This window comes from Diceros bicornis, chromosome 36, assembly GCF_020826845.1.
Source record: "Diceros bicornis minor isolate mBicDic1 chromosome 36, mDicBic1.mat.cur, whole genome shotgun sequence".
In the NCBI taxonomy this organism is placed as follows: domain Eukaryota; kingdom Metazoa; phylum Chordata; class Mammalia; order Perissodactyla; family Rhinocerotidae; genus Diceros; species Diceros bicornis.
The window spans coordinates 13,284,093-13,297,881 of record NC_080775.1 but is presented as its reverse complement, the minus strand read 5'-3'; the positions used below and the strand labels follow the sequence as shown (position 1 = coordinate 13,297,881).

Genomic DNA, 13,789 nt, shown 5'->3' with positions numbered 1-13,789 from the left:
GGAAAAGATAAGAAAGGAACCGACAGGACATCGGGAGAAGGCTGTAATTGTAGGTCATTTACCCTATCTTTCCTGAAAACCTTCTATTTCCCTTCTCTCTCATCTCATGCCCTCTACCTACTTGCTCCTTTTCTTTCATACAGCGTGTTGTGCCGAAACAGGTCTGGAATTGGAAGAAGACTGAAGAACTACACTGGAAGAAGGGTCTTCATGGCGTATACGTTATGAACAAAATTACCTCTTAGACAGGCGTGAAGTAATACACAACCTACCTCCCTGTGGCCCTCTGGCTGCATAATGGTTATAAAATCTCCTAAACAATGGCCAGGCCCATTGCTCTTCATCTTCTTTCAAGCTACTTCTGGGTCTCAAAGCTCTCGACAACTAACAGTACACAAACGCCCACCGTTCATTCCATCCACATCTACATCAAGGCAATCTCATCCATCCTCTGGAGCCAGTCCTCTTGCACAGGTGCATTGTGGGTTGCAGAGTGGCTGGAAGATGTTGCTAAGCGACAGCCTCACCTTGAGATCCCTGTGGACAATGCCCATTCTATGGAGATAGTAGACAGCATCCAAGACCTGGCGGATCAGAGTGCTGGCATCTTTCTCTGTGTAAAATCCCTTCTCCACTATGCGATCAAACAGCTCGCCACCAGACACACTGTTGAAGAAGAAAGAACAAATTAGACATTCCAGAGGACCTGTTGAATTGTTCAGGGAAAACCATCAATAAGAGCTTTCAATATGATACAAGACTCAAATTGTATTTCAAAAATGAATCCATTTTCAGATTTAGATTTTGCCCCATCTATTCCCCAGAAGCCATACCAGGGAAGTATTTCTATGTCATGGCAGTACAAATGTCTGGAACAAAATAAAGGCAATATAAATAAACCAGGACCCATGGACTAGCCAGGCCTGAGAAGTCTCTTCTGACCTCTGCCTCCATCCTGCTGCAAAAATGTAAATTCAGAATAACCTTCTGGAATATCAGCATCATCAGATACAGGGAGATGACACTGGATAAGATGTCTCCTTTGCATGAGAGAATTCCTTAAAGAACCTGGGTGAAAGGGGTGTTGTGGGCAAAGCACTGAGCAGCCAACAAGATGTCTGGATTTTTGACCAAGTCCTGCTCCTAACACGCTGAGTGCATGAGCACTCCTTGAATCTCTGAACCTCAGTCTTTTTATCTGTAAAATGAAGGGGTTAATCTAGTCAACTGTTTCCAGCAGAGGGTAGAGGCATGCCCTCGGGGGCCTCAGAACCCGAAAGTCACATGTGATTTACAAAAAAAGAAAGAAAAACAACACTCTATTAAATTGCTTTGCTTTGGCTTTTGGTAACAATATTTAATTTTAATTTGCTTTGAATTTCAGATTGCATTAAACATTTTTTTGTATTTATCGAAAAGGGGCCTAGGTTGGCAAAGGTCAAAAAAGCCCTAGTGGACAACCTCTATAGATCCTTTTAATTTGATATTTTATGATGCTCTGAGTTTTAACAAAGTAATAGAACTGTGCCATCCTGAATAGAAACAATTCAACTAACACCTTAGCCTTCACATTCTTAGAGTATGTACTTCTCTAAGAAAAATAGTGCTCCTTTCAAATAATTTAGCCATCTTGGAAAGTAGTTTCAAGGGACACATTCACACTTTTTTTTATAAAAAAGAAAATTTCCAAAAATAAAATAAAAAAAGATTTATTTGAAATATTAAAAGCATAAAAGTTTCACAGACAACTTTAACAACTTTAATAGATATAGTAAAAGATAGGCCTAGCAGTAACACACACACATTCACAACACACAAAGCTGATTCATTTTCTGCAAGTCATGGCAATTCATGCACAGTGACTGATCCACCGATACCTTCTTTTTAAAAACCTAATAAAGAAAACAGAATTGCAGCTATAAAAGGCCTATGTGTTAGAGTCTCTTCCATTACCTAGAGTCATTCCAAGTGATATTGTGTCGGGATAATGTTTCGTTTCCTAAGCAAACCGAGCAGTCTAGATAAGAAAGGAAAGATGCTCGGGAGAAATAAAAAGCAATTCAAAGAGTGAAAAGAAATTGAAACAACAGTGGAGAGACTATATTTTGATGACCATGTTGCCTAAATGATCCATCCTCAGGTAAGCCAAAATCCCAAGATATCCTCTCTCGGCAACTAACACCAAGTTCTCGCCAGTCTTCATTTTTCTAGAACCTTTCCCCAACGAGTTTCAATGTCTGAAACTTTGCGGAGCCTGAGGATGTACTATAGAAGATGTACAGCTACTAGTGGTAGGGTGAACCTTCTTCATCCTCTACCATTGGCCCACCTTCCAATAATGGCACTCCTTACTAGTAGCCCAGTGCTTTCTTACCACTGGTCTGCCTGCTACTCACATCCTCTGCTCTGCAGGCTGCTGGAGGACCGCAGGCAAGAATGCTCACTCCTTCCCCATCTCCACCTCCCGCCCTCAGTGCTGCATGACCCACACTTTGCCAGACCTCTCCCTCCCTCATAACTGATCTTTCTTGCTTCCCATTCTCTCAAAGTCCTCTTTTCTTCTATGTGATCTATAAGAGATTAATAGGATTAATAGATTCTATTGAATAATAATATTTGCACTGCAATAGGGCATCAATGCAGTAAGAATTGAGGCATCAGAGTTGACGTGTAAGATACTGCTATAGTATGTATTGTCACAGAGTCTCAATTCTCTGCACATTTAATATCTCACTTCTGAAATCTCAGTTGCACGAGAGCTTTATTTCTCTGAACATTGCTCAAAAAGAATTTAGTTTCTTTGGAAACCGAGGCACAGGGAAAGTTTAAAAATTTGCCAATAAAAAATGTAACAATACTAATAAAAATTCCTCAAATTTGCAAGTCACTTTATACTTTTCAAAAATCTCCTTAAGCATAGATCTCAAAAGGCTATTGTATGGACTGAATATTTGTGTCATCCCCCCAACTAAAATTCATATGTTGAGGCTCTAACCCCCAATGTGATGGTATTTGGAGGAGGGGCTTTTGGGAGGTAATTAGGTTTAGATGAGGTCATGCGAGTGGGGCGCCCATGATGGGATTAGTGCCCTTATTAAAAGAGGAAGAAGGGCCAGTCCGGTGGCGTAGTGGTTAAGTACGTGTGCTCCGCTTCAGCAGCCCAGGGTTCGTGGGTTCAGATCTTGGGCGCAGACTTATACACTGCTCATTAAGCCATGCTATGGTGGTGTCCCACATACAAAATAGACGAAGACTGACACAGATGTTAGCTCAGTGACAATCTTCCTCAAGCAAAAAGAGGAAGATTGCCAACACGTTAGCTCAGGGCCAATCTTCCCGACCAAAAAAAAAAAAAAAAGCAAAAAGGGGAAGAGAGTCTGGGGCTCTCTCTCTCTCTACCATGTGAGGACACAGTGAGAAGGTGGCCATCTGCAAGCCAGGGAAAGAGCTCTTAAGAGGAATCAAATCTGCTGGCATCTTGATCTTGGACTTCCCAGCCTCCAAAACTGTGAGAAATAAATGTCTGTTGTTTAAGCCCCCCAGCCTATGGTACTTTGTTACAGCAGCCTGAGCTGACCAAGATACCCACTTACGTTCAAAACCACTTGTGAACTACGCAAGGCCAGTGTTACCGTCCCAGAATCACTGATGAGGAGATAAGCCAAGCTTTGTGGCGAGGCGCATATCTCATTCTCAGACTGGCAGACCACACGTAGGCTGGCTGGTTGGCTGCTGAGCTGACTGACAGATTGCTCTCTTGGCGAGCTTGCTACATGCATGGAGCTCCCCAGTTAAATCATGCACAGCATCAGAACGCAGTTAGAAGGGTCGTGGTCAGGTGAGTGGGGAAATGGAAGAGAATCTTAATAATGATTGATAAATAAAATTAACTAACAGTACCTATTGGGAGAGAGGCTCAGCTTTGGGGGATACAAACGTGGAAAGATAAACTGGCTACCAAAGATTAAGAAGACAGAGATTGTTCAGAGACAGCTCTTCTCTTCTCAATTCAAACTTTGACATTTATTTAGTACAACCTGCCCTTCCGTGGAGCTTGGGTTTGCTGAGTCTCTGATCTTCCTTGCCTATTACAGTGTACTGCTATCATTGTATATGAATTTTATTTTATTTATTTATTTATTTTTGAGGAAGATCAGCCCTGAGCTAACATCTGTGCTAATCCTCCTCTTTTTGCTGAGGAAGACCGGCTCTGAGCTAACATCTATTGCGGCCTCAGCATGGCCGGAGAAGCGGTGCGTCGGTGTGTGCCCAGGATCCGAACACGGACCACCAGTAGCACAGCGCACGCACTTAACCGCTAAGCCATGGGGCCGGCCCTGTATGTGAATTTTAAATACACAGATGTGAAATAGTTTGATGTAACAATCTCAATAAGATTTCGGTTTATTTGCAAAATTTTAAGTAATGCAAATCTCTTCAAATTAAACTATTTGTTAACTAGATTTATTGTGGTGATCATTTCACAATATATACATATATTGAATCCTTATATTGTACAGCTGAAACTAATATAATGTTACATGTCAATTATATTTCAATTAAAAAAAGACTATATGAGTTCAAGCACTGCACAATTTTAAGTTTAAGACTGGTTAATTATTTAATTGGATTCACTCATCATAAATTTCTGTCAACTGGAACTATAAAATATTTCATTAGATTTTAAAAAATATGACATTGTGGAATTAACAATATCTGTCAAAATTTAAAATGCACACATCATTTTGCTCCAAAATTTACTTCTAATAATCATCCTATAAATGTTCTTTCACTTGTACACAAAGATACATTCAAGCTAACTGAAACCCTTTTATTTGTAAAATAACAAACAAAAACTTGATATAATTAAATACCCATCAACAGCAAACTAATGAAATTATAAGGGAGCCTACAAATGAGTTAGGTCTGTATGTATTAATATGAAAAAGAAATAATTGTCAAAAAACATAGTTTCAAAGGTGCTGGATCAAGTCAACTGTAAATTCTGATGCCACTATGGTATACTGTAATGTAGTATAACTTTGTCAGCAGAGCACGCATACTTTGTTAGTACTGGGCAAACCGTGCTATTCTCTATATGCACTTGAACTTTTCCATCTGATTTTGGTAGCTATTCTTCTCTTATTTTAACATTTACTGCTAACTATAATTTAAAATGTTTTATGTCTTATAACAATATCACCCACACATTCACTAAAAGATAGTACTTACGCTAATGCTGAAAAATGGGCTCCAAAAATCTATTACTCTAGAATAGAAGTTGATACAATAAAACAAAATGAAGAAGGCTGAAGGAAACCAGAATATGTCACTCCAAAATATGCGTCTTTGACATAAAAATCATTTTGAGATGAAGGCAAGCAAGACGTAGCAAATAAAGACAAAGCTCCCCCTTTTCTGTCTAAAGGCAGGAAATAAATTCTCCTTTTGCTGGAGACAGACTTTTCTCAGCCCAGAGACAGTAGCAGAGGACTCTGCAAACAAACCTTGTTCACTAACCCTTATCTTTCTAGTTACTTCTTTCAAGTACCCCTAGCCCAAACCCCTCTGTCTTGTCAATTCTTCACAAATGTATTGTTTGTCTCGTGAAGGCTCCCATGTACACATAAAAATTCAACAAAACGTGTATGCTTTTCTCCTGTTAATCTTTGTCAGTTTAATTTTCAGACCCAGGGACACTCAGAGCTGAAGAAAACTTCTTCCTCCCCCACAAGGCCACACAATATAGCCTTGTGCTGTTAATTTTAGAGACAGTAGTCTGAGAAATATTAGCGGGGATGCTGGAATAATAAAAAGCAGTGTTACAGCAGATTCACCTTGAAATTCACACAGGCTGTCACATAACTAGGCAGCGAGAGTGGAAAAGACCCTGGTGATATGGCTACAAGAGAAATGCGGCCTTGATGTGCCCCAAGGCGAGGCTGATTATAAATGTGTTTTCTAAACGTGATCTCCCCTATTTACATTTAATCCTAAGGGGAAGGTACCCTTGAAACATGCAGGCTGTAATTAATAAAGGCTACAAGCAAAGCATCTTTCACTTGGGAAACCCTAAGGCCCAGACGGCAGATACGTGTATTTTTTCACTCCGCCTAGAGAAAGAAAAGGCCTAACTTCTCCATCTTTTCCTTAATCAAGTCCCCACTCGGCAGTCCCTCGGATTTCCCTCCTCCCACCCAGGCCCATGCTCTCAATCCTCGTTGCTTCATTTGGCTTTGGCACTTGCACACTCTGCTGCTGGGGGCGGGGGGGGGCCTCTCTCACCCACTCTGGGAAGATTAAGGGTTTATTTCGCACGACCTCTGCCCTCAATATTTTCCTCCTTCAACAAATCCTACTTTAATAATAAAAATATCTTTATTCCTAGAATTCAATTTCGCAATATCTGCCAGGCTTCAATTTGTTCAGATATTTCCACAACACAAACACAGGCCTCTCCATTGAATGGACCAGATCAATTTAACCCCTTGTATTCCATTATGCTTTGATTCTGGTTACTTTGCCTTCTCAATATCTGGGTGTTATGGTCTAAATGGTGTCCCCCACCCCTCAAATTTCATATGTTGAAATCCTAACACCCAGTAAACCTCAGAATGTAACTGTATTTGGAGATAGGGCCTTGAAAGAGGTAATTAAGGTTAAATGAGGTTGTACTGGTCCAATATGACTCGTGTCCTTATAAGAAGAGAGAGACAGACACCGGGGATGCACACAGAGAAAAGACCATGAGAAGACACAGTAAGAAGGCAGCCATCTGCAAGCCAAGGAGAGAGACCTCAGGAGAAACCAAAACCTGCCCACATCCTGATCTTGGACTTCCAGCCTCCAGAACGATGAGAAAATAAATATCTGTTGTTTAAACCACCTGGTCTGTGGTATTTTGTTACAGCATCCCAAGCCAACTAACACACTTGGCAACATAAAGGACAGTCCATATTCACGCAGTGTATCTTTGAATGTGTATTCTCTTTAAATATTTTTTTCAAGGTTTATTGGGGGAGAAAAACAATTTTTTGCTACTTTATTTACATTTTATGCTTTTTCTTATTCACCTAATCATCAAATAATCTTGTATCAAGCCAGACAATGTGTTGTTCTCGTTTCCAAGGGGTGCATGGTCCAGTGAGGGGACTAAGATACACAGACAAGTAAGACACAGTGTAGATGGTTCTGACATTGGGGGGTGGTGGGGAGAAGGTGCTTTGGAAGACCACAGAAGGATACCCAGTAGAGACCCAGGGGACAGGCAGGAAAAAGTGAATCTGAGCTGTCCTAAAGGAGGAGCCGTATTCAATCAAGTGGAGAAAAGCCCAGTGGGCAGGCAGAGCCCAGTCATTTGAGAGATCATGAAGAAGTTTTTTTTTTTTTCCTTTTTGTGAGGAAGATCAGTCCTGAGCTAACATCCATGCCAATCCTCCTCTTTTTGCGGAGGAAGACTGGCCCTGAGCTAACATCTATTGCCAATCCTCCTCCTTTTTTCCCTTTCTCTCCCCAAGGCCCCAGTAGATAGTTGTATGTCATAGTTGCACATCCTGCTAATTGCTGTATGTGGGGCACCGCCTCAGCATGGCCGGACAAGCGGTGCATTGGTGCGCACCTGGGATCCGAACCCCAGGCTACCAGTAGCAGAGCGCGCGCACCTAACTGCTAAGCCATGGGGCCAGCCCCATGAAGAAGTTTTTGGTGAACTAAATATCTTCAGGGAAATACAGTCAATGAAAGAAGTGGTAAGTGAACACTTTTTATAAGCCTGCCACTTGGCATGCAGTGTTAGTCTGTATTTGGGGAACCACAAAATAAGCTCAAGTTGACAATCAAGACCAGTGACTAATGACTTGCCAAACTGTGATCCCAGCTGGATGACCACAGGACATCGTAGAAGGGAGAAATCAATGGTTAGACAAGGCTTCCCGAGGGAGCTGTCTTAATTTCCTTTGCATCTCCAGAGTCTTGCACAATATTTAGCTAAAGAGTGTCAGCTGATTTCTGAAGAAAGAGTAAACTGGAGAGACAGGAGTTAGGAGGAAGGGTATGACAGGCAGGGAGAAGAGGGTGGAGGCAGGAATGAACAAGGGATGCAAAGAAGCCTGACTTATCTGGAAAATGCACCTGGAGATGACGAAGGAATCTGAGAACCAAGCAGTGGAGCTGGGATGGGCTGCATCAGACAACAGTTCATTCTAAGCTGCTTGTGATCCAAGGTAACCCATTGCTGAAAGAGATGCTACTGAGAGTGTTACCATTTTTGTACGGTGGCGTGGGGTGAGGGACATCCTGGAACTAGAGTCCCTTGCACAGTGTGTACACTGTCTTCCAACGAAGGTCTGTAGCTGCCATTCTGGAGGCCCACTGCTTATATATTCTCTGTCCTGCAGACTTCCTGCAACCCTTAGGCAGGCTCAGGAAAGTAAATCCATTCCTCCGATACCATGCTGGCCAGCTCCATGGTACGTGTTGATTTTCCATCCATCTATCAACAACTCGCATTGCTTTGGGTGGAACTTCAGAGATTCCTTAGAATCATCTTCTTCTCTCCCTGCTCTCCAACTACACCCCTTCAGTTCCCAGCCAGCTGCCCCTCAGGGCTGGCCAGGCGAAGAGTGGTTACAGCCAAAACGATGGATAAGAAAGAACTAAAGACACTTTAATTTGTTTGGGAAATTTGCTTGCTGAGACTCTGATAAAGAAATCCTACTTTTGCATTACTCATGAGAAAAGCACTAAAGGATTTGTTGAGAAATTATCAGCATGATCAAAAGTTCAAGAGAAAATAGCTAATCTCTTCTCACTCAAAGAGCCCGTTCACATTCCAAAAAAGATAATTAGAAATCATTTTTAGCTTTTTGTATTCCAAGAGGGCAAAGGAGATCTATTCATATAGATTCCCTAACATTTGTGATTTTTATTGTAGTGAGGGGGGAAGAGCAAGAAAATAAATGAATGAACAAATACATAAACATGAAAATATCAGAGAGTTCCAAGTGCTGTGCAAAGAACTGAAACAAGCCTGAGATGAGTATCCGTTGCAGCCACTTTGAGTGGGCTCTGAGGGGGCCCCTCTGGATGAAAGGAAAAAGCCAGCCACGTGATGATCAGGGGAAAAGCTTCCAGGCAAAGGGGTGAGCCCACCCTAAGACCCCAAGGACAGCACAGGACTTACAGTATTTGGGGACCAAAAAGGTCAGGGTGACTGGAGTGTGGTGGGAATGGTCAGAATGGTTGAGAAAGAGGAAGGCCCAGATGGTACAGGGCCATGTGCTATGGACTGAATGTCTGTGTCCCCCCAAAATTCACATGTTGAAACCTAACCCCCAGTGTGATGGTATTTAGAGGTGGGGCCTTTGGGAGGTCATGAGGGTGGAGCCCTCATAAATGGGATTAGCGCCTTTATAAGAAGAGGCCAGAGAGTGAGCTTGCCCTATCTCCGCCATATGAGGATACAAGAAGTTGGCAGTCTACAACCCAGAAGAAGGCTCTCACCAGAACCCGACCATGCTGGCCCTCTGATCTGGGACTTCCAGGCTCCAGAACTATGGGAAATAAATGTCCATTGTTTATAAGCCACCTGATGCGTGATACTTTGTTGGGCAGCCCAAACAGACTAAGATATCATATAAACTAATGTTCAAACAAGGTAGGTTTATTCTACAGGTGATAAGAAATCATTGGAGAGTTTTCAGCAAGGGGACAGGTGAACTTATTTACATTTTTTAAAGATCACTCCGGCTGCTGTGTGGAGAATGGATTGTAGAGAAGCAGGCAGAGGAGATCACTCCCCTGCAGTGATCCAGGGGAGAAAGGGTCTGGGGAACACTGGAGTCGGAGAGAAGTGGACAGACATGGGTACGTTTCGGAGACATGGTAGACATGACTCGCTGATGAAGTTGACCTGGGCTTGCAGGAAGGAGAGGAACCAAGAATGTCTCCTAGATTTTTGACTTGAGGAACAGGTCGATGGTGGTGCCATTATCTGAGATGGGGACCCTTGTGAAAGAACAGGTTTGGAGGGATAAAAACAACTAGGACAGCACTGACCAGCAGAACTTCCCGCAGTGATGGAAATAACCTTTATCTGCAATGTCTGATATGGTAGCCGCTAGTCACAGGGGGCTTTTGTGCATTTGAAACGTGGCTAATGCAACTGAAGAACTCTTAAATTTTATCTAATTTTAATTAATGTAAATAGCCACATGGCACCACCATATTGGATAGCTTAGACCTAGAGCCTCGGGTAAGGTGTGTGCAGTCTGAGAAGCCTACCAGATGGGATGTCAAGCAGGTAGTCACAAATGCAAGTCTGAAGTTCAGGGGGAAAGATCGGGGCTAGAGTTGAAAATTAGCCAATCATCAGCACATAGATGGTCTTCCAAGCCAAAAGGTTAGATGTAATCAACCACAGACAGAGTGTAGCTGGATAAGAGAAAGGGGTCTGAGCACTGGGGAACGCCAATACTCAGACAAGGAAGAGCCAGCAAAGGACCAGACAGAGAAGTAGGAAGCAAAGGAGGAGAGTGTGGTACCATGGAAATCAAGCAGGAGGGCCTGGTCAACCCTGACAAATGCTGCTGAAGGATCAAGTAAGAGGAGGACAAAGCAATGTCCATTGTACTCGGCAAGATGAAGGCCAGGGCTGGAGGTAGAGAGCTGGGAGTCACCGGCATATGAGATGGGGTGTCGACCTTGGGACTGGAGATGTCTGAGTACACAGAGAAGAGAAGGGTACCCAGGTTTGGGCTCTCTGAGCCTCATTTTTCTCATCTATAAAAAGGGGAATTACACCTGCTTTAAGAATTAAGTGAGACAATGAAAGGAGAATCCCTGTGCAGACCCTTGGCATGATTTAGTGTTTTGTAAATGTCGATCCCTTCTCCCTTTTCCTCTGGGATCTCAGGCGCAGGAGCAAACCACTGATTGACAAGGGATCAATGTGAGGGTGCTACTAGGAACAGGGAGTTGCAATGAGAGGAGGGTGACACAGGGCTTCTCCTCCTCCCGACAGGAGAGCCCTTGTCTTCTCTCTGCTCCCCTCAGATAGGCTAGGGTGTTTGAAGATATCCATGCACTTGATTAGGATGAAAATTTGTGGAAATTCTAGCCTTATTACATAACCTCACAATTTAGGATTGTGACGACTTCTGCATTAATTAGATGTCTTCCTATAACCTTATATAATGAGGACTTGCAAGGGGAGGATTGTCAGAATGCTACTGACCTAGCATGGCATATTTCCTGAGATGTTCCAGGTTAATGAAGTGCTAATTGACATGCCATAGCCCCACAGAGTGACCTTCTGGTAGAACACACACAGCATGAGCTTTGTCTTAACACATATTCTTGAACGTTTTCAATATAATTTTTGGAAAAATTCCGTAATGCGCTGTTTGACTATTACAAATTGGCCTTTCCATAAATAGTTCCAATTAGGAAGATTTTACTTGGCAACACAATTATTTTTTTATTATAATTTTTCTAATATTAAATAATTTGGCATTCCTTGAGTACATAATAACTGAAAGAGATAAGAGATGGCTCTGGTATAGGTCTAGGAATATGGCCTGGTTACGGAGAGTCCACAAAGTTGGTAACTCCCATGTAGGGAACTGCCAGTTGGCTCTAAGCACATCTTTGTCTATCTTGGGTAAATGACTATGTTCAACACTGATGGAGAACAATTACGCAATTTCACATATGCCCAGAGATTCAGAATCTGAAGACAACTGGATAGGGCCCCAATTATAGGACTGGCCTAAAAACTGCATTTTAATTTCTTTTTGTTCGTCCAGTTTTAATGGGAGTTTGTTACATGTATTTATATTAGTTCTAGTGTTTCTCAGCCAGTGGGGAATCTCCACTGAAAATCTTATTGCACATGTGGGAGAGCACATGAATTTAGGTAGAATGAGAAAGATCTTACAATGCCTTCAAAAAAGCGAAAAACAGGGCCAGCCTAGTGGCGTAGTGTTTAAATTCAGTGCGCTCTGTTTCGGCAGCCCGGGTTTGCAGGTTCGGATCCCGGGCGTGGACCTATACCACTCCTCCAACCACGCTGTGGTGGCGACCCACATACAAAATAGAGAAAGACTGGCACAGATGTTAGCTCAGGGCCAATCTTCCTCAAGCAAAAACAGGAAGATTGGCAGCAGATGTTAGCTCAGGGCCAATCTTCCTCACCAAAAAAGAAACAACAAAATAAAAATTGCCTCTCTATTGTTCTGCCTTGCAAAACGCATCAACAAAGGTACAAGATCATAGCCGCCCACTGCAGGGGTCCCTGGCTCCTGGCCACCTTTGTACCTGTGGAAGCCTCACATTTTTATCTAATTCCTACTCATCGTTTAGGTCCTAGCTGGAATGTTGCTACTTCCGAAAAGCCTTTCCTAATCCCCAGACCAGACTCTTTTAGCCCCTGTGTTTCTGCACACCACTCACCAGCTAGAATTAATTATTGACATATTTGTCTGTGTAATGCTCATCCTCTTATACCGCCCCCACCCACCCCAGACTGTGACTCTCCATGAAGGCAGAGTCAACGTTAGCCTCTTTGCTGCTTTCACCTGGGGCCTAGCACAATACCAGACAAAAAGCTAACTAAATATTCGTTGAATAAAGAAAGATGTTGCACAAAGAATGCATAGTGAGTGGGGTCTGGGTCTAGCTGGGCATGGCATCCTTAAGTTATCATGCAGATCCTCAAAGCACGCACTATGGAGCACTAACAGAAGTGTTCTGAAGCTCACCCTATTTAGCAGACTGCCAGGTGAGCCAATTTTCTCTCAATATCCACGCCATCCATCCATCCATCCATCCATCCATCCATCCATCCATCCATCCATTCTTGACTCTCCCAGGCACCTAAACTTGCTACTGGTTTGCATGCTATACCTGTGTCTCACCAATCATATCGCCCCCTGGCCTCTTCTGCTCTGAGTTTTGCCTTTTTGCCTGGAGTAGGCACCCCACACTCTGAAGAACGTTCTAGGGCCCCTGGCCCACCTAGTAAATGGCTCTCCCACCTGGCTTGTCCTGGCTGTGCCCGGGGACCCTGAGTTGACACAACCTTGTGACTTGCCTGCAAAAGAAGGTCACACCTAAAATCATCTTAATAAGAGAACTCTTCAGCACATTTATATCATCATCCATTTCAAAAGTCATGCCAAAAAACCATTTAGGATGATCTGCCAAACAGTGAGTGAGTGAGATAGAGCAGTGTGCAGGGACAGAGTGACCCCCGGGGTGTGAGTGACTGGCTGGCAATGTCATGACCCAATCTGTGCCATGGGGACTGGATAGGGCAGATCAAAACAGACCAAAACGGGGGCCAGCCCCGTGGCATAGCGATTAAGATCCTGGGTTCGGATCCCGGGCGGGCACCAACGCACCGCTTGTCAGGCCATGCTGTGGCGGCGTCCCACGTAAAGTGGAGGAAGATGGGTATGGATGTTAGCCCAGAGCCAGTCTTCCTCAGCAAAAATAGGAGGATTGGCATGGATGTTAGCTCAGCGCCGATCTTCCTCAAAAAAAAAAAAAAAACCCCAGACCAAAGCAGTCTGCAGAATAAACGCAGTTAAGCCATGGTAGTTTGTTGTCATTCATTATGATGGATAATTATTTTAAAGCATTCCATGGCAAATGCATAGACATACATTATGCACATATATGAAATGTCTTCTTCAATTAGCGTGTTCTTTAGAAGGCAGATAACGAAACAGGCCAGGTGCCAGACATTCCAGGTAAGTATCCACTGTACTGGCTCTTTCCCACTCAGCTC

General features: G+C 43.1%; 1 protein-coding gene across 2 annotated transcripts in view; it reads right to left on the bottom strand.

The window, feature by feature from the left end:
* Positions 1 to 13,789, bottom strand: part of CAMK1D (calcium/calmodulin dependent protein kinase ID) — a 410,392-nt gene that overhangs the window by 59,597 nt on the left and 337,006 nt on the right. For both annotated transcript variants that reach the window (XM_058532428.1, XM_058532429.1), the window contains exon 4: positions 528 to 666. In XM_058532428.1, coding sequence (XP_058388411.1) covers positions 528 to 666 — 139 coding nt within the window. The remainder of the gene's footprint in view (positions 1 to 527; positions 667 to 13,789) is intronic.